This window comes from Dicentrarchus labrax, unplaced genomic scaffold (genome assembly GCF_905237075.1).
Source record: "Dicentrarchus labrax unplaced genomic scaffold, dlabrax2021, whole genome shotgun sequence".
In the NCBI taxonomy this organism is placed as follows: domain Eukaryota; kingdom Metazoa; phylum Chordata; class Actinopteri; family Moronidae; genus Dicentrarchus; species Dicentrarchus labrax.
The window spans coordinates 7,084,354-7,110,302 of NW_026136724.1; the positions used below are offsets into that span (position 1 = coordinate 7,084,354).

At 39.3% G+C, this 25,949-nt stretch overlaps 1 protein-coding gene across 2 annotated transcripts in view; it reads right to left on the minus strand.

The window, feature by feature from the left end:
* Nucleotides 1–4,078: 4,078 nt before the first annotated feature.
* The window catches only part of LOC127359225 (synapsin-3-like), a 115,769-nt gene continuing 93,898 nt past the window's right edge, over nucleotides 4,079–25,949 (minus strand). Inside the window, exons 7-14 of one of the 2 annotated variants that reach the window (XM_051393103.1) lie at nucleotides 25,240–25,302; nucleotides 20,897–21,039; nucleotides 19,425–19,499; nucleotides 19,046–19,148; nucleotides 12,463–12,594; nucleotides 10,662–10,680; nucleotides 10,402–10,558; nucleotides 4,079–9,387 (exon numbers count right to left, since the gene is read on the minus strand). In XM_051393103.1, coding sequence (XP_051249063.1) covers nucleotides 9,264–9,387; nucleotides 10,402–10,558; nucleotides 10,662–10,680; nucleotides 12,463–12,594; nucleotides 19,046–19,148; nucleotides 19,425–19,499; nucleotides 20,897–21,039; nucleotides 25,240–25,302 — 816 coding nt within the window. In that variant the 3' untranslated portion in view covers nucleotides 4,079–9,263. The remainder of the gene's footprint in view (nucleotides 9,388–10,401; nucleotides 10,559–10,661; nucleotides 10,681–12,462; nucleotides 12,595–19,045; nucleotides 19,149–19,424; nucleotides 19,500–20,896; nucleotides 21,040–25,239; nucleotides 25,303–25,949) is intronic. The other variant, XM_051393104.1, reaches the window with a different exon arrangement.

The following is a 25,949-nucleotide window of genomic DNA, read 5'->3' on the forward strand; positions in this document are numbered from 1 at the left end:
ATTTCTGCTGTCCACCTAGTACCCGGGAAATGAATGGAATTCACTTGGAGAGTTTTCATTGGAACTACTTTCCTACTGTAAAAACAGTCCCAATATAAACTGTAAACAGCGAGGTCTGTGGATTATCCTCACAAACCGAGGCACTGTTCCCATAAAGACGTATTGCTGTTGAGTTTTTCATTTTTCAATACTTTGCCCACCACAAACACACTTTAATAGCCCTCCATTGTGTGCAATTGTTTCTGCACCACTGCAAATAAAACCAAAGCTATGTATGTCTATGCAAGAAAATGTGTTTGTTTTGTGTGTGTGTGTGTGTGTGTGTGTGTGTGTGTGTGTGTGTCTTCTTCTCTTTTAGCTCTTTGCTTTATGCCTTTGTACCCTTGCACCCTGTTATACCTTTGGCCTGCATTGCGTCTTGACCCAACATCCTGTTGGAACTGGAAACATTAACATTAAAGATGGAGGTTGGAAATGTAACTTGTAGCTCAGGATGAAGAGTGGGTTGTGTTGGCGGTTTGGTCCCCAGCTCCTTCTGTCCAGGAAACTGAACCAGTGCAATGGGTGAAGGAGAGATATGCAGTTTAGTAATATAATCTAGCATTCTTTAGCATCTTTTTCTCTTTATGTGCTCATGAACATCTAGACAGCTAGAAATACAATGAACTGTGGAAACCAAAGCTGAGGATTTCCATCTCTCCGTTTCTCTCTTTATCCTGTGTTCTATGAAGCATTGCAGTTGCCATGACAACCAAGGCCTTCCCTTGTTTTAAAGATGCTCACTATGGTGACCAAGGCGTTGTTGTACTGTGGGCAGGTCTGAGAGAGGGAAAGATGGTTTTTCACACATACTAATAAAGTACACTTACAGGTACACGCACACAAAACCCACCCACACATATGTGCACATCCACAGTGGTTAAATGATGTGATGAAACCTCTGATGCATGCTGAGCCCTTCAGGGTCTGACATATAAATTGAGCTGAATAAAACAGAGTGAAGGTTAAATATAGAGGAGCCACACCCCCCTTTAAAATCAATGCTCCGTTTCCTGAGGGCTGTATAATTACACACTTCTACCTGCAGCATGCGGATGAAACATCAGAAAATATGTCTTGTAGTCATCCGAGGGAAGTACAGCACTGTAAAAATATTGTTAAAAGCTTTCTTAGAATCTAAAAGTGAGTCTCTTCTTCTGAAACTCTTGTAGTACTACACTACCCACAATTCACACAGTGGAATTGCTTTTGTGATAACTCACATCCCTCAGGCAGCAGTGGCTGCACAGTACAGTACAACCTTGAGTGTGCTATTGTGTAAACAACAGTTAATACAAATTGAGTTTTGTTTTTAATTTTTTATTTCTTGGCGTTACACCAAAAAATTGTTTCTTGTTGCTAGGCAACATCCTGCTGCATCCTTCCTGCTCACATATACCTGGACAAGTTTATCAATGTCAAGCTCTGACACTGTTGGGTTAAAGATGCATTAATGCACCTTTGGTCACTGGGGGGCAGAATAACACCCATACGTACCGTATTGTTGCCTTATAAAGTTAATTTGGCTGATGTGTCATTTTACGCATTCAGCAGACACACAGAACCACATTGGAGTTGGCTCTGGCCGTCGCCTTCTTGGCAGTCCTGAGCCGGCTCCTGGATAATCCAGTAATGGGCAAAGATGTGGAGTGTGGGAGCTGAGGTGGGCCGAATGATGCCTGGTTAACAGCTGCCTGTGACAGCACCCACCTGTTACTCACTGTGACCATTCTCTTAATTATGCATACATTTAGTCTTAATATAATTAAAATGGGTGAGTTATATAAAAAAAAACATCCCCCGTACAGTTGTCATCAACTGGGAATGTAGCTATAGAAACGAAAACTGTTCTTTCTACCAGGCTGTAAATTTGCTTAATATGTTTATGGGGACTGACTGTTGGCTTAATTTCACAGAGGCTACTGTTACTTGATGAGAGCTGTGAGACTGAACCGAAACAGTAAAGTTGCCGGCCTTAGAATCAAAAAGATTTACACATTTTACACAGTCCTTTTTCCCATTATATATACATAAATATTGATTAGTGCAGCTTTAATATTTCTGTAGGATTCGCATATTTACATATTTATGTTTGTGTTGGGTCAGAGTCTAGTAAGAGTGCAATACTCCATATTTGTGAGTCACATATACTCTGTAGTATAAAGGTAAACAGTGGGACTATGCTCGTACAATATAACAGTGATGGGAAATCTATTTCTTTAAGACAACTTAGTCATGTTTGTTCAATCCATCAACCTGTTATTCTGCAGGTAAATCCCTCTCCTGGTAGAACTACCCATCGCTGGATCCCAGACAGATTGGCTCTAGTAGGCATGACTTCCTACCTATATAAATATGTGCAGGCAGTCAAAGTTTTTGCTGAAAACATCCTGAAGAAGATTTAAAATCATATCCACAGGTAAGAGGTAGAATGAGGATCGATATGAGGAAAGATGGGTTTTCATTGGGAGGACAACGCCCCCTTCTGGTTTAATTAATTGTGTGAAAAAACTCTCTCAAGGTGGAGCACAGAGGTAAAGACACAAAATTCAGATGATTTCCTTTTTTCAGAGCAAATGTACACTGCCCAGCACAGCGTTGCGGAGATGGACTATCAATGAGCAGGTGTGTTTAAAGGTGTGGTGGATGCAGGCAGGCAGAGACCTGCGGCAGATGAGAGATTTGACATTCCACCTTAAGAATGTAAGAAATCACACTGGTAGCAGATTAGCATCAGCCTGCCAGTGGTCTGGTATGCAGCACTGTCTCAGATTGGGAAACAAATGTGAAGCACAGGACAAACTGTGTGCACGTTCCAGGGTTTAGGGGAGTCATAGAGGGTCAGAGGTTGACTGATCTGTGGTTTTGAAGGTAAACATTGAACCTGAATAACCCCTCTTCAAGAATAATTGAAATCTACATACACTTTATGAAGTGAATTTGTAGTGAGCGTGGTAGTAAATTGTATTGAACTGGCATAAGATGAAGATGGGATCATTTCCAGTAGAAGCATCATATAATGTTCTGTAATGCTGTGTTTTTATCTCTAAATCACTAGATAAATCAACTGCTGTTGAATGCAGTCAGGGTCATCCACAGTCTTTAAAGTCTTTTATTAAACTTGTCATTGCTTTATTTTCTTACTGTGATTTCAGCTGCAAGAACAACAAATGGAATGATGAGGAATGAATCAAACATGATGGTGAGGCTTTAATTCACTGACTTGTTCAGAGATAAAGCACTTACATTATTAACTGCGATGACAAGTCTGGTGGATGAAGCTCTTTACTTTACTTTGTACACAATCCTCTGACAATATCAGAAAATGATATGCAGCAGATAGCAGCAGATGCTTATTAAATTAGAACCGTTTACCCATTGTAAATTATAAGTCAGTGTTATGTAGCCTGTTTCATTGCCACCAAGTGGACAAATTCAGGTTTTAAAATTATTGACTAATAATGATGTTTAAGATATAAAAATAATCATCTCCATGAACATACTTCTAAACTTCAAGTATTTGTTTCCCTTAAAGCTGTATAAACTATTTTGGAAATTACATTTTCAGTTTGACAGGCACATTCAGACACACAGTCGTCTCACAAATATCTAAGCCATGATGCCGTTGTTTGAAAAGTAATAATGTGTGTGTGCAGTGACATATTCACGACTGAATGTGTTTCATATTACCTCTGTAACATTAGTGCTGAACGCAATTAACTTGAAAGCTTGACGTGAAGTGGGCAGCAGATGAAAGGCAGCGCTGGAGTCCAGCAGGTTTCCCTCTCTGTGGCCTCGTGTTGCCAGTTAGCTTTTAACACCGTGAGCTTCATGCCAAGAGGAATAAAATACAGTAGTAATCCAAGATGAAGGGATTTTGGGATTATCACCACATATTCTCAAAGTTGCGTGTTTCAAACAGGACTTTTTAAAAGTAGAGCAAGAGCCAGGACGTTTTCTACAGTGACCATAAATGGAGAAAAACCATTCAAATCCTCTCTCTGCAGATGACTGATAGAAACTGGAATGCACAACCAGGTATAATAAAAATTGTTACTTTTAATAACAGAAATCTTGATTTTTTTTTCAGACAAAAAGAACAAAAATACAGAAAGCAAAAATAATCTTAATACTAATAAATTACAGAAACACATGAGATGCATCACACTTCTCACAAATAAGCAGCCAGACATTAAGATCACATAACGACCAAATTTACACACCTGAGGCACACAGGAGGGGTTGGTTTCCATGCCACATTTACACCGATATACAGAACGTTAATACACTTAAAATACCATATAATACCATCCACCATTCAGCTGAGAGGAGGGAACACAGTGGACTGAAAGATCGGCTAATAAACCCGTGCACTGACATTATATCTCTCATTTACAAACGGCACATTTAAAGTGGACTTGATTTCCCTTGCAGTATTAGCTGTATTTAATGGCAAGTCTCTGTGGCTGCATATTCGGTTCAGTGTTAGCCTGTGTATCAGTTCAACACAGCTTAAGCTGAGCCTTTGACTCAACCTCGTCATGACTGAAAGTAAAAGAAATGCTTAACATAGCGGAGTATTGCCTTTTCTCCTAATTATATGTAATGTTTAACTAAAATTAAGTGCTGAAAGAAAAAAATTGGGTGAAGTGATGCAACTCCGTCTTACAACATTTTGTGAAATGAGCACAAACTCTGTGGATTCAGCATCTGTGACATCAACAACGGGTTTTTAAAACTATGTTTAAAAGGTAGGAGCTTTCGGAGTTGAGGCCGTGATAGGCTGGAGCAGCTGTCAATCAACCAAGAGAACTTAAAGGATCTCTCTCTGCCCAGACTCTGGCTCTGAATGGTGAAAGATGGCAGCGGCAGTATCTGGGATATTTTGGCTTCACATTTGTACAGTAGAAAGAAGCGGAGACGTGGCGTCCATCTTTTATTTGTCGATGGTTGTGACATGCAAAGCACTCACATGTCCATCATTGCTGCCTATGATTGGAAAATGTAGACTCCGATCTTCCTGAGGTTGATGTCACAGACACTACATGGTTGTTTTGCTACAGTCCATGTATCAGATGACTCCCCTTTCTTGCATGAATATGCTCTTAATCTAAAACACTGCTTATTTCACAAAATCTTGTCCAGTACTACCACTCTATAGTCAGTTTCTGCAGAGCACTGCTGAACTTGAGGTAGTAAACTTTACAGTTTGAATTGACAAATGAAAAACATCAGTGGTGTGTTAAGCTATAGCAGCTGAATGAGAAAATGTATCTGGCCCTAAATAAAATGGCTGTATGAATGGCATCAACTGGATCCTATGTTGTTTTTTTAAAAAACCCAAATTGCAGTAAAACTGAGAAAAGTGACATCAAAGTTAATCTTTCATCCTGACATAAGTGTGATATGATTTCTCTTGATTTTAACTCAAAAACAGTTCCTACTGTGTGCCTCTGCAGGGCAGGACAGGCCTTCTGATGTCTTTAAGTTAACGGACACAGTGATTTAAGTTCATATTTCAGTTTATCAGTGACGTCACAGCCATTATTGCGTGGCACATAAGGGATAGTAAATCCTCATGGTTTGGTTATGGCTTATCACACTGCAGTATTACATACTAAGTGGTAGGCGTATTTACAATAAAGACAAAACAATATGATTTAAACCTTCAAGGGGTCTCACAATGAAATGTTAATTTGGTCCATTTTGACACAGTGCCAAAGGAGATGAAACGCCTGCAAAACCGCTCAATGACGAGACAGATAAAGCAGATCAGGGTTTCACTTTCACAAACAATCCTCGGAGGCAGAATTATTACAATGACTGCTAATAAAGGAAGATATCACTGGCACAGATTTCACGATGTTGGAAGGCTAACTGACCATTCACTTAACCCCTATTTTTTTTTAACACCCCCCCCTTTTTTTTTTTTTTTTTGCCTTTCCAAAAACAAAAGTACACAACCAATAAAGTAAGGAATGGATGAAACAGTGTGTTTGTTAGCTCTCACGTAAGCAGCTAATGTTAGCACGTCCACCCACTGGCGGACTGGTGAGGCCGCTGACTTTTTGCCTGCGGTCTGATAGCTTTAGCTTCAGTGTTCTGGCTCAATATTGTGTACGTCGCCATTAAGTACATATTTAAGACCCGTTTAAAACATTCTTGTTTTAAACCGAGTCAGCTGGAAACATTAAGAAGTCAGGTAGAGACAGCGTTTTCAACCAACTCAGCGAGCTAACGTTTAGCGCTTCATTAGTTAGCTAGGTATATATTGGACAGCTCGACAGGTAGCGACAGTGACTAAGAGGGGTGGGCTCAGCAAATGGTCCGTTAACTAACTAACAGCTGATTCTCTGGTTCCACACGCTGATGATAAATGCAACCAGTTAGATTGTTTTCCCCTCCGGAGCGACTGTTTGCAGAAGTAAAACTACAACCCCGATCATCGCTAAGTACGATTGTTGGTAATGAGCACTGTATTTAGTCAAGCTGATGTATGTTGAGCTTTTGTAGCACGATGGACAAACAATGTTAGTTTTTCAGGTTTCTGACAGTGAGACTGGCTCGGTAAAAAAAAAATAAAAATAAAAATAACAGCTTCTTTAAAACTTATCAAAATGATTATTGCAAAAATGGGCAGTTTTTTTTGTGGTAGTGGTAGATTATTAACCATGATGGCAAACTTACAACTTTACACACACATACACACCCACACATCACTATGTTATACAGCTTCATGCATTTAAATAAATCTCCCCTCAAAATGGGTATTATTATTATTATTATTATTATTATTATTATTATTATCATCATTATTAATATTATTATGAAAGAAAAAGAAAAACGTTGGAATCATGACAGGTCCATTTTAACTACTGCATACTGCCCATAGATGTCCTATTTGTAAAAACCCACTGCAGTCGCATTAATGTTTCTGTTTGGGGTATTTAGACAAAAACAGGATGGAATATGGATTGCAATTTTAGTTTTTGTCCAGGCCCCAATAAATGAAATGGTAGAAAGAAACACATATAGGCTTATTCAGTTTGTAGCGCAGATTATTTCGGAACCAACTACAAGACGGTTCGATCATTTCCTGCACAAAGAGACATTTTCAGATTATTTGATTGTGATTGTGCGCTGCATGGAAAGCCAAATATACAGTCAATCTCTTCCTGTAAGCCTGATGCATCAAACTGTTGCACCGTGGAGGGTCTCACTTACCAGAAATGTAATTTGATGCTAATTATAAAGAAAACTGACAGCATTTAGTTTGCACACTTTCAAATAGGTAAAAAAAAAAAAAAAGAAATAGAAGCATAAACTTTTATTCTTCTTCTATTAGTTTTTAGCTAGAACATTTGAGCCTACAGATAGGTTTCCATCAAATAAATGAATATTTCCATAGATTAAAACTATATAGATTTGTCAATGTTTTTAGTAATTAAACTGGAATGACACATCCCATCTTTAGAGCAGTTAAAGGAAATTCCTTTGGAAGAAAACAACGGCTTATAAACAAAAATATGTCCTGGTTCTGGATAACAATGCCATGATTACTTTCTCAAATCATAGTCTATATTTTCAGTGTGATTTACATCAAACTACATTGTCCTTTCCAGGAAACAGAATACTTAAAATCATGAGCTTGTGTTGGTTTTCTGTTAGAAAATACTAATTGGACTCTACGTACAACATTCACTAAACATTGACATGCAGCTCCAAAGCAGGATGAATGATGGAAGAGGATCTCTGCTTTGCTACCACTGCAGATGTTGCAAACACACCTTGTGACCAAAAAAAAAAAAAGGATTGATTAAACCGATCTAATATTGATTGTAGAGAATAAAAGACAATAAAGATTCAAAATGTGATGTTATACAACCAAACCTTTTCTGTCGCAGTCTCAAATTTAAGCACATTAAAAGTCTCAAACTATTACATCCTCACTGTTTGTCTTGACACATAGCAGTAATAGTTATGATACAAATCCCCCACAGGAAATACACCATAGTACTATTCACAAAGCACAAAACATTAAGAAGAAAAAAAGAATTGCAGGGGAAGATCTGGGCTGTGATGGAAGACGATGGCTGTAAGCCAGTACAGCGTTTGCACCTTGTGAAATCACAAGCTCAAAGGTTGGTTTGCTGTGTGACTGTTTTCTTGACCCAGTGCAGGGGGGACATTTTCTGTTTTTAGTAAAAAGCACTTTGGTAATGTTAGGTAAAGGAGTCACTAAGTAAGCCAATGTGTGTCTACAGCACATGGATGTCTGAGAAATGCGGCTGCTGGCAAGATGCTCAAAATCGCTGGTGAACCGTGAGGATTCAGTACATTTCTTAAGAGTTAACTGGAACAGTTTCAGAAAAGAATATTGCCGTAGACATCTGCAAACAGTTTGGAAGCTGTGAGTCAATTCAAATAATTCAAATAATTTAATTTTGTAAATAAAAGTATATAAAAAAACTAATCTGATGTGACCTAATAATGAGTAGTTTCACTGGCTGAACAAACAGAAGGCAGAATAACGACTATATACCAAGCAGTATGGGTTAGATTATAATTATTTACTGTAATTATTTACCTCTAGAAAGGCCAAGTCGCCATCAGCTGACTGCTGATCTCAGCCCTCGGGGGCATTCACATTTCATCACTGATGATTTTATCATTATTTATAATTATTTTTCAGCTTTAAACACCCCAAATTACAGCATCAAGAGGCCTCGTAATGTCTCAGTCCTCTTACATAATCGCTGCAGTGCTGTTATGGGTGTATAAGTGTGGATGTGAGGATGTGAGGAAAGATTGGAAATATCTTCTAATTATATGGACCTGTTTCTTCTTGACTGGCATGAACAGCAAAGAGGAAACGGTCCAAGACCATCAAGTAAAAATCGAGTAAATTTGGATGGCATTTGGTTTGATTCTGCACCTGCACTGACATCCATCTCTTAAAATCTCTGGTATGTGAATATGTCAGCTTTTACACGTTCTTCTAGTCAGCGTCCTACTGGCCTTTCTAGTGATAAAGTCCTGATAAGTGCGAGGAAAGCAGGTTGCACCAGGTGTTAAACTTCACAAACAGTGAGAAGGAAAGCGAAGGAACAGGAAGCTGAGGCTCTAAAGAGGACGGAGACTCCATAACAGATTAACCAGTCAGGATTTTTTTTTTTTTTCCGAACCTGACAACTGACATGAAGAGGAAGCTTGTGGGGAGGCCTTTAGTCGGAGAAGAGGCTGGCGAAGGACTGTCGGAGGCTGCGGATGGTCTCAGCTTTGGCCTCGTCGTCGGTCACGGTTCCTCGTAACGTCTCTGTGAAGGTGTTGGTCAGCGACTGGGATTTGCTGCGCAGTAAAGAGAACAGTTGTTTAATTTACTACTGTTTTCAGTGAAAGAGGAACGGGGAGAGGCCAGATGAAAATCAAAGCTGCTAGACTACAAACTGTAGTTTATTACCTACATCAACAGGGGCGGGACATTTTACTGGATGGAAACGTAATGAAATGCCTTTGGTGTAGTGTTTTCTAGTTTTAACAGACACATCACCCCAATTCTGTTGTCTCTGCATTGGCTCCCTGTTCGTTTTAGAATTGATTTTAAGATTTTACTGATCGCTGACACAAAGCTCGTCTGTCACATCATGTCTGGCCCTAAGCTACATGGCAGAAATGTTGACTTAGGTCCTCAGGTGGGGGCCCTTCTGGCTGTTTCAATGTCAAGGCTTAAATGTAAAGGTGACCGTGCATTTGCTATCAGGGCCCAGTGGCTTTGGAACGGTCCGCCTGAGGAGAGAAGGTTTGCAGAAACAGTGACCTCTTACAATGCATTTTTATAGACTTGCCTTCATGTGACGTCGTCTTTTAACTTTTTTTTTATTTTTTTTACTTCTGTTTCCTTTTATTTTCATAGCTTCTATTTTGCTCTTATTATTGTATTTTGGTATTCTGTATTTTTATATTTTTTTACATTTTGTGTATCACAACAATCATTTTTCTGTCCGTCAAAGCACTTTGTAAACTCTGTTATTAAAAGGTGCTATATAAATAAAGTTCTCATTATTATTATTATTATTATTTTGTCTGTCGTTTGGTGTTAACTGAAAGGAGATATCAGTACATAAGCTTGCAACATGTCTGATATATCCAAACTTGCAGTACTAGATAAAGCAATAAATTATTAGCTGGACTACTGATTATTAGTGTGACTGTTATGATTAAAAAATACATTGAAGGTAAACCTCTTCCTCCCTGACAAGAGCAAATATATAATACTTGAAATAGTCAAATTTAATTAATCTCATTCTGATGGTATCATGGAGCCTATCGGTGTGCTATTAATGGGAACCCAGTTTGTCTTACTTCAGCTGTGGTGACTGTTTCTGAGCTCCAGGCCCGGAGGAGGCAGGGATGGGACCAGGCTGGAAGGCCTGGCTGGGCGAGGTGGTGGCTGAACGGGCTCGCTGAGGTGAACCCTGGGCTGACTGGGAGGGAGAGGCGGAAGCAGAGCGGTGTCCCCCTGTAATAGGTATACGCAACTTACATGTAGATTAGTTGTTTTACAGTGTTTACTACCATAACACTGCTGCAGCCAGGAAACAAACAACAAAACAAAAACCTACCTCGTCTGGGCTGTGTGGTCTGTGGATGAAGGGACACAGAGTCATTACTGAGTCATGCACACGGACAAGTTGCTAAGCCCACATGGACTTGAAAGACACCAAAAATAGCGTTGCAGTGGTGAAACTTATTACATTGCAAACAAAGAACTTCCTCAGCCTCCTGTCTCGCGCTCAAAAAAAACTAAATCTGCCACAAAAAAGGTTCCCTTCCTAAAACACAGCTCAAGTTGCTCACAATCAAAGACATTTAACTAAAAACTATAGTCCCAAAAACATTGGTCTTTTCTCTTCAGGGAGACAAATAAACCTGCTTGTTTCTATGGCAATGTACCTGAACACAACTGCACACACAGAGATCTTTGACTCTTGGTTCAATTCTGCTTCACATAAGGCTCTACACTGTTTCATAGAAAGTCATGGTCATGGTAAAGTAAGAGAAGATGTTCAATTATATGTTTTCAACCATCAACATGAAAGTCTAAATGCAGTTTCATTTGAAGCCCATCCACACTTCAAATATCATTATGTTGACCTAAAAGTAGTCATGATTAAATATACTCTACTGTAATGGAATTAGCTAAAAAAAAAATACCAACCTTATTTCAATTCCCCCTGAGATTGCTAAAACAAATTCTGAGGACATAACCCCACTGGCCTCAATAGTATCTATGTGTGTGTGCTATACAGGGGTAATACCGGCAGTGACAACAGCAGCATTAGTTGTAGGACTAATGCAAATGAAAGTTTTAAAAAAAGAAATTAGGTACTGTACAAAAATTATGAGCGAGCAGAGGGGGTCAAAAAAGGGAGGGTGGGGAAGGTGGGGAGGCAGTGTATTGCAATTCTTTTAGCTGAAGCTACAGCAGGGTAGTAGTTCTCCATGTATATCTTATCTCCTATATCCTACCTATCTTCCTGTGTAATAAAGTTAATACTTTAATGCATAAATAGTTACATGAAAAAGGTGGAAGATCCCAGTAACAACAACAATAAAACAATTCATAATGCTGTGGTCAGATAGAGTCCAGGTATTGCAACAAAGGTCCCCCAAGATTCTCCCCATTTCTGCTGACATTGCAATTTCTCCATGTAAATAACTGAAACAAGTTAATTCAACCAGATTCTGAAGCACGGTGCAGCAGGAGTCTTCCAGCCTTATGTTATTTTGCCAGTACCATGCCCATCAATAGAGCTGTTTGAATGAGTGGGAGGAGAGTTACCAGGTTTGTGTACATTACAAGTTGCATTAAGATCTTAAAGTCTTGTATTATTTTGACATGTTGTAGGGAGGGCGTTTCAGTTTTTTCTAAGTCAAGCGGAAGGTTCAAAGAAAACAACATGGATGTTTTAAGGAGAACTGGATACCATGATCAAAGACAATGCTGCTGTATCATTACCAGGTCTAGCAATATTAGCAGTAATTGTATAAGAAGCAATAGTAGCAGTAACAGTAATAATATCAGTGATGGTATTAATAATGATACATGTGGCTGTAAATAATGTTTATTAGAGTAGTATAAGAATGGTAGCAATTTTATTATAATAGCAAATTTATTTTGATTAATAGTACTAGCATTAACAACGGTATTAGCAGTAGTAACAACAGTTATGTTTATAGTTACAATAATGGTAGTAACAGACACAGAAACAGTAGCACTTGTACATTAAGAAGTAATATAAGTAGTAGCAGTAGCAGTAGTAACTGCAGTACCAACCGTACTGTTAATAACACATTATTAGCATTAATATTAATTAACTATGTATGTAAAAGTAATGTGTCAGACATAACGCACTGACGTACCTTGACAGAGGAAGGCTGAGGTGTGGAAACTCCCAGCAGCACCTGGGCCATCTTGTTGATGATCAGCTCTGTGATCAGCTGTCTATCTTCCTCCACATGCTCACCAATCAGAGGCATGGAGCTGTCCATCACCTGCAGAGACAGAAAAACAGCCAATCAGGGGCCTGGATGGCTGATTCAGCAGGAAACCACAGAACTGAAGCTTTAAAATTCATCCACTAGATGGCAGTATTATATCTCTTATCGCGAAGATTAGACGTGTTCTGGCCCCAAATGATGTCAGGGATAATGGACTCTGTGGTGTCTTGCCAGCAATGATGAGTCATCTTACAGAGATCTCAGACAATATAAGCTATACAACACTCTGCTGGCCTTTAATACAATTTATTGCCGGATGCACTGAGCATGACACTGACTCTTCTGTTTGTTCCCATGCACTACCATGCTCCTCAGAAAGCTCCTTGTCCTGGATCTGTCCCACTACATCCTCCATTAGAGCTTCAGCAACTACTGCAGGGTAGTTCAGCAGTTTTTAATCAGGGGTTTGAGATCCTGTAGAAGGGGGCCAGAATCTCTAATGTTTGCTTTTTTCTTTTAAAATCGTCCTCAGCCCCTCAGCGCTCTCTGATAATATATCACAGGAACCAAATAAAAAGAGAAATAATCTCCTGTGAATGTGCAGCTTGAGATGATAAAATCGTGTCATTTTAAGGCCTCATGAGACAAAAACGTTGAGAGAGTTCCTGACCTATTCTCCATTTAAGCTGTAGATAAACTGAATTGGCACATTTGAACACACAAATCTCATCTTTCAAACTAACTGCTATTTTCCTGTGCCACCCTCTCTTTCCAGTGAACAGCAGATAAAATGTGACTCCATCTGTAAATATTATGCTCCCCGGGTATGACTTGGAAGGGCATAGACCACATCCATTGCCACACACAAATAATTAACCTCAAAGAGAAGAAAACAGCAGCTTTCCCACAACTTGAGCTCACATGCGCATACACGTGTACTGAACCACAGAGCACATGGCACTCTGAGACCTGCCATCCTCCTCCCTTAAGACCAAAACAAACAGAAGCAGGAGAAGTGTGGCTGCTGGCACTGCCAGATGCTTGGTGTGGTGGATGAGGCTGCTGTACCGCGCCCCGGCCACAGGCTGTAAACACAGTGCCGGGCATGCATGTGCTGATCCTCTTGTACACAGTGTACACCAGGCAGAGGCCAGCAACCATGTGCTGCAGAGAGCATGCAGGGATCCCATTCAAAACAAACACTGCACCAGCTCATTTCACTACACAGGCTTCCCCTTTACTCTGGTTGAAGCTGTTTTATTAGTGACATCAATTAAATTAACATATAATATAAAATACTTTCGTCCCTCAAGAGCAATTCCAGGCAAACAGGGTTGGAAACCTAAAAACACATGTCATGTGGTGTGCTGTTTTCTTAGATTGATGGTACACTGCTGAGATTCCGAAGAACCAGGGACCTGTTGTTGCTACTGTTACACAGAATTTAGATATCTACAGAACACTACATGTCTATAATACAGAGATCTACAGAACAAAACTACCAGGGTTACAACTAACAGTTACTTTTATTTTGATAAATCCATTGATTATTTTTCACTTAAAGGACCAGTGTGTAGGATTTAGTGCCATCTAATGGTTAGGTTTCAGATTGCAACTGACTGAACATTTGTATTTGATGACCTGGGAATAAGAACAGGCTGTGAAGTGGTAGGAGAAACTATGGTCGCAGGGAAAATCGCAGAAAAATGCAAAAGTTGTCATCTCAGTTAATAAAATTGGCTGTCGGTGCTAAATGCAGGCTGTCTTTGTCTACCTCTGTCTGAAATGAAGGACCCATTGTTTCAACTGGCACACAACTAACCACGGCCGAACGAAGGATCATTTAAAGAACAATTTAATGGTCAGATGAAATTCCACAATCTATTCTTCTGCTATCTACTGTTACATGCACTGAATCCAACACGTTTTGCAAGTTTTCTAATGTACTCTGCACAGTATATTAAAGTTCTATCTAATAAAACATGACATATATTTTGGTAAGACCCAGCCAAGCCACCCCTGATCAAGTCTCAATCAGGTCCCTTTAGTTTAGCCCTTCCTCTCCCAACTTCATGTTTCATGTGGAAACATGTCAAACCACAAGGCAGAATTAAAATCTTTAATGGGAGCTGATTGTTTCGTGCATTCTTGAATGAAATGAATCCAGGAAATCCGGAGTATTGAAAAAACATTTCAAATACAAACTGTGTTTAAATTTGCCAGGGTTTTTTACTTTTCCCTTTGTTTTTCAGAGTGGGGTTCATACTGTTCTACACAGAACCGCTATCCATACCAGAGAACCCTTTAAAGTCCTTCATTTTCTGTGTGTACCCAGCTTCTTGGATAGGATTTGGTGGTGTGGTGGGGCGTGGCACGGTGTTTTGGCCAGTTGAGTCATTACCACAGTAGACTGAGCAGAGCCCTGGCAAGTGACCGCCAGGCCCCACTTCAAACGGCGTGTGGTGGCAAGCAGAGCCGGGATCCACCCTGCTGATTTATTAGGATACAGAGTCATCTAGCAGAAGACTGGAGCTGCTACTGGCCTTTTCAGCACTGGAACATAGAGGTGTTATTCTGCACTTTTATTGAGCTGCACAGTGTTCTGTCTGGACAATATACCCTGCTGCTTGGGAAAGTTCACAGAGCACAACATGTGAAATGTGCTCATTCAAAATGATGGTGCAGTCGTTGTACAGGGATGGGCAAAGGGTAATGTTTTCCTGGGAAAACAATTTTAGCTTTAAGATAGCAGTGCTTGTATTCCTCCCTCTTGCGAGTTCAATTCACTTTAAAAAGCCCATTTATCCTCTTTTATCTTCGTTTATCTTTGGTGTTCTAAAACATTACTTACTGTATTTCCTTCCACCTCTCTATCTCAGCCTGTATCAAATACTGTAGTTGGGGTAACATTATGTAACATAAGTCATTTTCAATTTCCATGTTATGCTGTCATTTTGTCATGTAAAATCATGTCATGGTATTGAGTCAAATCATGTTATATATATGTGTGTGTTGTTTCAATTTTATCATTTGTTTGCTTTGTGAAGTAAAGGTTTTTCAAACTAGGGTGGCAGCTGCCAACTGTATAAAATGCCTGGCCACTCCAGCTGCCACCCTGGTTTTGTGTCAAATTTAACAGATTCATTTAAAAAATAATGCTTTAAAAAACAGAAATTAATTTAATTATTGTATTTTTCTTATTGTATTATTAATGGTGACAGCTGAATATAGACAGGAAAGGGGGGCAGAGAGAGGGGATGACACGCAGCAAAGGGGCTGCAGGTTGGAGTCAAACCCTTGGCCACCGCAGCAGGCACTCAGCCTGGGTACATGGAGCACCAGGTGACCTTTCCGGGCACCCCAATTTATTAACTGTTATTGCCACATTTTAATAGAGTTTAATGAAAAAAGACATTGTATTTGGAAGAAACTCAAGATACAAAAATAAAATAATTTATTGATTTCTAATGCCACCTTTATATATTTCTATTCAATGCTATACTAATTTACCACAATAATTTAATGTTTCTAAGTTAATATATCTTTATTTTGGGGCTTTTCCAAGCAAATATTGATATGATTATTTGCAGTTAAATCAGCATATATTTCTGCCACCTGCTGGCCACCCCATGAATATTTATCTAGAGCAAACGCTGTTTTTAAAGCGGCCAGCACTTTCGGTCCATATCATGTGCCAAATACTAAATGCAATTTCATGCATCATTATATCAAAAGGCCAGTATTTTTCTTCTGTAAAGTGTCAAAATGTCAAGATTGTGCCATGTCCTATCACATTATGTGCTTTGCGTTGTTGCGTTGTATGGATGTCATAGGTCCTATTTTAAGGTTGCATGATGTCACTGTAATGTGATAAGAAATATCATCAAGTGTGTGTGGCATCATTTTACATCTCCTCAATTTTCTATTGTCATGTTACATTACTGTCATGTAATTTGACATGATATCATGTCATGTCAGAGCATCCTCCATTGTATGTGCACTTTTTCAATGAACTGACACAACGCTGCATTTGCTGCATGTAAATAGCGGCTGCAGTAAACTGTTAATGAAGTGCCTCTGAGCAGCTCATTACTTTTCATTAGTGAGAGGTGTCATGGCTGATGTCTTTGTCTGGAACAAAAAAACAGATTCCCACTGTGATGGACCGACAGCTCTTCCTTGTCGCGGTTAATTAAATTCCATCATGCTGAAGGGTTTTAGAGAGAGACAACTAGATAGAGAGGAGGAGGAAGTGTTGCTTGTCAGAGAACATTGTTATTCGACTGTGTTGCCAGTTTTTTGTGTCCAATCAGTTCGGCTCCTAAGACTACACATCTCTGGGGAGATGGTAGATATTTCCTGAGATAGTCTGAGTTTAAAAAAGAGGCTTATTTTCTCACTGCTGACCTCACCCAGCATATAGATAGAGAGAGGAGTGATGTCATGGTCTCAGCCTAAATTTGGGCACATCAGATGTCCCAGACCGGCCTGTTTCCTCAGATTTGAAGACATAGGAAACCGTTCTAAAAACAAACCTCATTACAGATGATAAAACTATTTGTCCCCTGCTTCTCTCCTGGGTATAATCTTTAAAGGAAAATCCCCCCATATATCATCCTCTTACATGGTGTACCATCAGTCATTCCTGTGTGAGGACTTTCAAAGGCGTGTTTTACAATTCACCTCTCTACTGTTCTCTCAGCCTGCCTCGCCCAATTCTACTCCAGCTCTTGATTTCCTGTTTTGCAAAGACCCCCAAACAGCATGACTAACCCTGCCTGAGCATTTTTACTTTTTTATACATGTGTCAGTGGAGAAAGTGACAATCCTGATAACAGACTGAGATGTCTTCCATTTGACAGATCAAGTGAGTCATGCATCCTACTTTAAATCTCAACCGTCTTGTTTGCATTCTAGTCTATATCTCTGTGTCTTTTCTATGAAGTTTTTCTTCAATTATGACTGTTGAATACTTGGGTAAAATAACAGCTGTAGAAAAAAAAACTGTTTCTCTACTCTTAGGGATAATGCCACCAAAGAGAGATCAAAACCTAATGGTTTTCTATCTTGTTAAACTGCAAATAAATAGCTGAACATAATATTTTCTTGCAAGCTGTAAACACAAAAGTGACATTATCACCTTGTTAGTGAACTTGTTAATAAACTGCTATTTACACATCCAGACAGAGCAACATTAGCCTTCATTTGGAGTCGTGTTTTTTTCGATTTGCACCACCTTCTGAGGAGAATATCTAGCTCTATAGCAGCTAAATGCTTAACAGTGTTCCCTAGCTAGTTGCAAACTTAGTGTTTCCTTTGGTGCTAGTCAGGTAGTCTACAGTAGCTTTATCAGAGCTATTCTGCAGAAAACAACAGCCTGCTGTGGCTGGAAATGGGGCCGAGGTTTGGTCTCCATCAAATCCTGAGGGACAAATTTCTCTCTTTAGCAGCTAATGCTTAACACTAATGTTGTCTGTTCATTGTTTGGTGCTGTGCAGCTAGCATACAGTGGGTTTATTAGAAGCCTTTTGTTTAGAAACAATGCTAATGAGAGCACTGAGACTGAACCAGAACAGTAAAGTTGTGGCCTGTAAAACCTAAACAATTAGCTAGAAGACGCTAAAACGCTCCATAGACCTGAGGAGAACTGCAGAGTCAGGTGATAATTCTCTGTGGTTTCCTTAATAAGAGTGACTCCTGTCACATTACACATAGTCAGTTAGTCAGTGGTTAACATAAAAATATTGATTAGAGAAGCTTTAACATCGGATGATGCATACATTTCCCTAACCCTAACCCAGGCAGTGTTACCACCATGCTCATCCCAGTGGGGAATGAAACCCCAAAAAACTTGAAGTTACTTTGGAGGAAAACCTCCTCCAAATTGGATCTGTCAGGTCATTCAGCAATTGTATTTGTCTACAAACTAGAAAATGCATGTGGAATGCCAAACTTTACCAGTGGACTTGAAATAAACAGGCAGTGTTGGTAGACTGAGTGAGTCAACCGCTGACTCCTGATGTTGTTTTCATTCTCCTGCCTGTGTTTGGTCTACAGACTAATCATGGTTTCAAGGCTCTGATGATCACGTACCATCAAGTCTGGCTACACCCTTCCCTGCTGACTTTCACCAAGATATGAAAAATATTATCAGAAGGGAAAGAGACTGAATCCAAGGTAACGTTTACACTGGATTGGTGTTTCAACATGCAAACCGACCAAGAACTGCTCTACAGATAAAGTGCCAGGAACATAGCAAATGTTTGAAATGAGGCATGTTTTCCGTCTATCCACCCACCTTTAACTCAACAGCCTTTCTAAAAATCCAAACTTTTGATTACATTTCAAAATACACAAGGACACAGTACATATTTAAGATAGACTTTGGTGTTTCGTGTTCCAAAATATGCTGGAGGAGCAACATGTTATGTATATCTTCTTGTCTTTTATTTTGCACTGTGCAATCTCACACAGAAGTTGAGGGTTATTCTGAAAACAAACTGACCTCGATGATATAGTCGTTGCCATCTTTCCCGTGGACGGCCTTCACTGCACAGATGTCTAGGCCACCAAACATCTCAGCGCAGGAGTCCACCCACAGCCGATATCTGGAACACAGTGGCACACACCACTGATAAACCAATAATTACAACCCAATAATCTCTGGAGATATCATGAAAGATGGACTGGACTTCACAGGGCTCACAGTTACATATAAACTATAATATTTCTTAGGACAGTTGCATTGTCAGCCTTTGTCAGTATGTTAAAAGTATGTAAAATTTAACAAAAAGACAGATGTCTTCGAGGGTATAAAATATGCAAAAGGTAGTAAACTGTATGAACAGGTCAGCATTTTCCCAGTGTACACAGAGTCAGCTCACCTGTCAGTCATTGCGATCTGTTCTAACATGGCAGAGCCCGTGTTAGCCTTCCAGTTCCCAGAGATGGACGTTCTCCTGCAAATCAAAGACGAAACATCAACAAATGAATCAACCCGCCTCCAGCTATTATGCTACAATGCTCAACCAAGTCTTAATCACTCACAACTCTTTATTGTGTAGCTGAATAGAAAAGCTCGTGGGAGAAGCTATCGTCAGTTCATCAGTGATGATGATTGCCATCCACACCTACATTATGTTTGTGTCAGAGGCATTTAAAGAAATGTTTTCCTGGTGAGGCCAGGGGAAAAATTAGATGAGATAAGGCTTGGCTACTCTGCCCCTCTGCATTTGGTCAAGTAATTGTTTAGATAGAGAGACTTGAAAGTTAAGAGGGTGTTGCTATACGCTCGGCCGAATTTACAGAACATGGTCTCTTGCGTCCAAATGGGTGTGTGGGTTTGAAGGACAAATGGGACCATGACTTTGTAAAAGTGAAGACAATGTTGATGAAAACTGCCTGGAATCTATCTTTTTTTATCCATAAATTTTTGAAAGAGCTCAATATATGATTAATATTCAATCATTTCTAGGAGATCTCTCTAATGCTTCTGCTTTACAGAGCAAATAATCCAAAAATAACTGCTCAGTTCTGATTATGTAGGTGTACATATTTTATGTGTTTTCTGGTGTTGATGTTGTTGTTATTGCTCTCTATATCTGGCCTAGTTACTAGTACTTCCTGATGGCATATAAAGGGTGTCACACCTGAAACACTGGCCTCATATTTTAATCTGTTCTGATAAAATGATGACTGATCTCCATGGACATGCAAATAAAAATGTGTTCTTGTTCTTACTATGCACTGTCTAATGATGGTTTTAAACTGAGTAAAAATGTAATTTCTATGTGACAGCCAATACCGATATCCCTTAATTAAATTTGAGGAATTGTATGATGCAGCACATCTTCCACTCTTCAGAATGTTGTACACTTAGACTTTATATTCCTGTCTTGCTTCTCTGTGTTTCCAGACTAAAATACCGTTTTCTCCAAACTAAGGGTGTGTTGAGTTAGCCAACTTGCTCACTCAGTTGCAGACTGTCTCATGTAATGTTATGGTGGGTACATGGTCCAGTGCAAGCCCCGCCTGTATTGCTAACTCATAGAATATGAGGACTACTATCTTTGTAGAACTGCTTAATTACTGAATTTATTTGTGCAACAATATTTCGACTATGGGCTTTAAATTGCATTATTTTATGGAATCTGGATCAGTGCTGTCAATCTGATATCTGATGTGTGAATTGCGTCAGTATTGGCACCAGATACCAATATTGGATTGGATTGGTCCCACTGCTATCCAATATAATAGCTTTATAGGCAGCTTCACTACATATGTAATGTTATCAGCCATCAAATGTGTTGACTGACCTGCTGTCAGATGTACAGTATGATTGTTTGAAACGTCTTACATGTATGCCTTGTAGTTGTTGCCGATCTTCTGGATGCGGATATCGTACTTGGACTGAACGTAGGGCTCGGTGGTAGCGTAGGTCCCGGCCAGAGCCACCACGCTGGTGATGTCCTGGAAGTCCTGTTGGTTTTCAACTTTGATCTGTGGGAAAGAAGCCACTTGTTAATAGAGTAGCTAATTAAAAAGAGCCGTCAAAGCTGGCAGTGGCAGCTTAGAATCCCACAGGAATTTCACGCTTGTACACTGGTGGGATAATGAAGGGTCATTGGATGGAAACATTGCCAGGGGCGGCTGTGAACTATGTCACCTCAACACCCATCGAGTGATTAGACTGTAGACACAGACTGAGGGGAAATGACGCAATGGGACACAAAACATGGCTCTTACATGAGATGAGTTTTAGATAATTAGGTAACGATGAGGTGTGACTTTGTAAAATAGGATGGAAACAAGTCCACAGTCAAGAACTGAACAAGCCCTTCAGTGGTAGTCCACATCGGCCTCTTCACCACAATTCCCAGGCACCATCTGTCATTTACACAGCCGTACTGATGTCTTCTTCTTTGGATTTTCTGTGGATGATAGGTGGTTCTCTTTTCTTTGTCTTATTTAACAATGCTGATACACAGATTTATGAGGTGTATTCTATCAGGTCATGGGAAACGGGACATGTTGGCAGACAAACTCATTAATCAGCAGCTTTGGTGTGCAGCGAACTGTCAGAGCTCAGTGTCTAACATGCAAAATGACTCAGTCCAGAGCTTCCACTCACTCATCACCATCCTTCTCACTGGTATCATCACAGTTCTACACAGTGGAAGTGGAGGGAACTGTGAGGTGCCATCATTAAAAAAACACAAACCAGATAGAGAATCCAGGAAGCCCTGGTTGTTCCTCTGGGGTTTGAACTCCTCACAATGTTTTGCTCTTCTGAAGGTGAGTTTAAGTGTAGTTTTAAGTGAATTTAATGAATGTAAAGGTCATCAACTCACTCCAAAATGGTAAGGAAATGTGATTGCAGTTGTCTTTTGTCTTAACTAGGCTTCATGTCCTTTATAAGGGTGTACAGGGTCACTAGTTTTGCCTCAGATGCTAATATACAGTAAGTTTCGTAAATACCTACTAAGTTGCGTGATTTAAGGTCTTATTTTGTAGAGTAAAGCTGCATTTTGAACACAGTGAGTACTATTTCACTGGTAGATCAACATATAAGTAATAGCTAAGTTGTGCCATATCTCATGTAAAAACTGTTGGAGTGCTACAGTAATAGGGATAAATATGGAGTACAGAATGGAAAGCACAAAAGAAAATTAAACACTTTGTGAGGTCTTGGGATTCAGTTAAATAATGCCGTGTTTATCAGGGTTTAAGTTTAATGCACTTTCACACAGACAAACCCTAAGAACCACTGAAACATAAATTCAAATTGTCCGGGTGGAACAAAGAAATCCCAAGGAGCTTTTAAAAATGATGCAACCCTCACCAAAAAATGAACAAGACAACCGACAGTGAGAAAACAAATCAAGCAAAACTGAGCCACAGCGAAAATGGCACCAAAACAATAAAAGCAAGTTAAATGTTTAAAAGAAGGGCTGGCAACTTTGATGGTTAATGTGGTCCAATAAACAGTGTTGCTACTTTGATGGGTAATAAAATGAAAATGCTTGTTGGAACCCACATAAAATGCTGTTCTACTGCAACTTAATCCATTAGTTTCTCAAATGAGTTTAGAAAGCAGCAAATATCTTTGATTTTCAAGCTGATAAAGTACATATAAGTGTCAGATAAACAGAATTGAAAGAACTGTTCCTCTTGTTGAAGCCAATAAAAAAACTAGTGCTTTAATTCTCACTGGAACAAGTTGCCTTCGATTTTTGATAAATTATAGAAAAATAAATAAACAAATTTAAAGATCGCAACTGCTTTTGCAATTTTTACTTTCTCCCACAATTTAATTGAAAAGAAAATTCTAAAAACACTGCAACACGCATTCGCAATTCCAGAAGGGACTGCTTTACTATACTACTTTACGTCACTCACTTGAGCATGCCTTGGAGTATGCTGGCAGGTAATTGGTAACATATAATTTTATAAATGGCATAAAAGTATGTGCATGTAATACAAAGTCATTATAAATGTGTGCATTCAGCTAACTTCGTTCATACTGTGAGTGTTGCTAACAGAGTGACGCACTGAGGCAGAGCACTGAACCTTGCCCATTTACACAAAGCGGGCAGAAGTTGAAACACCAAAATCAACTGAACGAAGGGAAGTGACTCACAGTTCACATCATGGCTCCAGAGGTAGAATCTGATAGCTAGTGGCAGGTCCAGCTCTGAGCTGGAAGCACGCAAATCCATCCAGAGAATTACGCAATTCCTCTGAGAAACTAAACAAACCGTAACGATGCAAACAGAAAGTAAAAAGGTAAGCCAAAGAAGGTGAAACACTGGCACTGAGATGAAGAACAGCGCTTGGTGGAAAAAGTCACGTCATAGTGGTGGTGTCCAGATTAAATGACAGAGCCTTACTGGTTTAAAAACACGTAATGGGAAAATTGGGATTAAAGCTTCACTCTGCTACTGATGTCATAATGTTTGTCAAATGAAAAAGGCCAAATAATTAGCCATATATAATTCACACAGGTTATTAGGATGTGAAAATACAAACAAAATGAAATAACCTTTTTAACCTTTCCGTGGGCTATTATTCTTTTTTAAATAAAAGCTTCATTCCCTTAAACTGACACTATGTAACTTTCGCAAAACAGTGGCCACCCTGGCCACAAGTGGTAATTACATTATAGTGGCACACTAAATTAAATTTCCAGGATTTTCTTGAGTCAGTTGCCTTAAAGACATCATCACTAGGTGACCTGACTGAGAGTGAACAAACATGTCTCCCAATGAGATAGTGTTTTTTTTTTTTTTTACTTTGATAAAACCATTGACAGGTTCATCTGACGCGATAAGCGCACTCCAAAAACACCAACAAAGTTGTTAAGAAAAGTAGTTAAGTTACCGAACTAAGTAATGTCTCTTATGTCTGAAGTTTGCCAACATTAGCCACCATAAACTAGTGGTCCTCAGTGTACTTTCTAAGACTGCAGAAGCAGAACCCCTGAATGTACCAAATTGAGTGAGGGTGTGTTTTGTTATAAGTTATAGGTTGTTTCAAAAGTTACATAATTTTTCTTTAAGGCCTAGTGTCTTAATTCCTGAATAAACTTGCTGACAGTAACTTTGGAAGAACAGTGCCCTTTGTTTTGTGCTATAAAGAAATACAGCAGCTAATATTTTAGACTTAATATAGTACCTTTACATTATATAGCTGTTGTTTGGGAAAGTAAATGTGGCATTAGCAAGCTAGAACTTCCAATTAATTTTCTTTGATCCAATTACCAAAGCATTACAAGTTTCTGTCAAAGGCAAACAAAACAGCAGTGACCTAAATCCCACATGTTCCTGTCCGTTCTCAGAGCTCTGTGAGGTCTGAGGTGTTAAACTAGGTCCTGCTCTACAAGGGCCTGCCAAATGTCCCTCGAGCCTTTTGGGAAATTCTATAGCATGTCTGGCTCCTGAACAGGAAACCAAGCCCATCCAGGCAGACCAGTCCAAAAGACAATCAAATGAATCCAAATAACTGGCGGGAGATGTGAGAGAGATACATGTTTGGGAAAATAAGCGTCTTTTTGCTGTAATAATAGGATAACATCATGAATGTGTTTAAATATATAAATGACAAAAGTGTAATCCATTCCAAAAACAAATGAGCCTCACTGCTCGATGCAAGAAGATAGACATCAGTCTACAGTTACTTCCAGTAATCGAGTAAGATCGTCTGAAGTTGTTTGTCAGCAGACTGTTGTGTAAGACAACATCAAGAGTGAAACTACCAGTGGACTGTACTCAGACCTTATCAGTGGTGTGTCTATCTGTGTGCTCTTCTGCCACTATAAACATCAGACATCTGCTCAGTGAGAGTAAAGCAGGAACACACTACACACTTTACAGCCTGATTATAACTGATTTGGTCATCATGATCCTGGTGAGACCGCACTATTGTGTACAAACTAGAATGATTTCTTGCTTTGTGTCTGAACATCAGACCAGTCAAAGATGTGGCCAATAATATCACACGTTTGATCTGCATGTGACTGAAATCTGAGCCGGTAAAGGTGGTAATACATTACAATACAATACATTAGTGTCAGATCTAATAGTAGGGTTAGGCTTCAAAGGGTTAGGGTTAGGGTTAGGGTTTAATTTTAAAAGTTGGTTGTGACAAAGATAAAAGATCATGTGTGTGAATGTTTTTGCCTGTGTTATTCAAAGAACTCACCTTTCCCATGCCAGCGTGGGCGTGCCCCATCTTGACCACCACAGGGTAGGTAGGAGTTGTAACCTGCAGACAAGACAGCATCAGATTATTAGCTTAGTTTGTATTTGCTTTCTTGGCATCTGAATATCATTCCTGTAGAAAGTGAGTTTCATGAAGTGCTAAAATAGAAAGGGCTGTAATTCTCAAGGCACCAACAGGTCGTTCTTTAAACATGCTTCAACCAATTTTATTTGGCTACTTGAGGGTAATGGAAAGCAAGCTGTGAACACACCACTGACATGTTATCACTGTGTTAAGTTGATAAGTTAGGGAACAAGTTAACAAACTGCTAATTATTTACACCTCTAGTGGATACAGACAAAATTAGCATCCATTTGTACTTTGTCTGGCCACATTATAAAAGTGTAATATTCACTCTTCTTTTATCTTCTGGTTTCTTTTAGGGATATATCTAGCTCTTTATTAATTAACACCAAATTCTAATTAATGCTAAGGGGCCATAAAACCAAAACAATGCTGAAAGATTCTAAAACGCTCCGTAGTCCTGAGGGTAACTGCAGAGTTGGTTTTAATTCTCTTTATACAAAGATTATTAGTTATTTATTTTTTATACACATACATTTTTGCAGCTTTAAATAAAATGGCAATGTGACAGAAAATAAATTTTAAATAGGGATTACGTGTTGAATGTGAAAGGTTCAGTGTGTAGG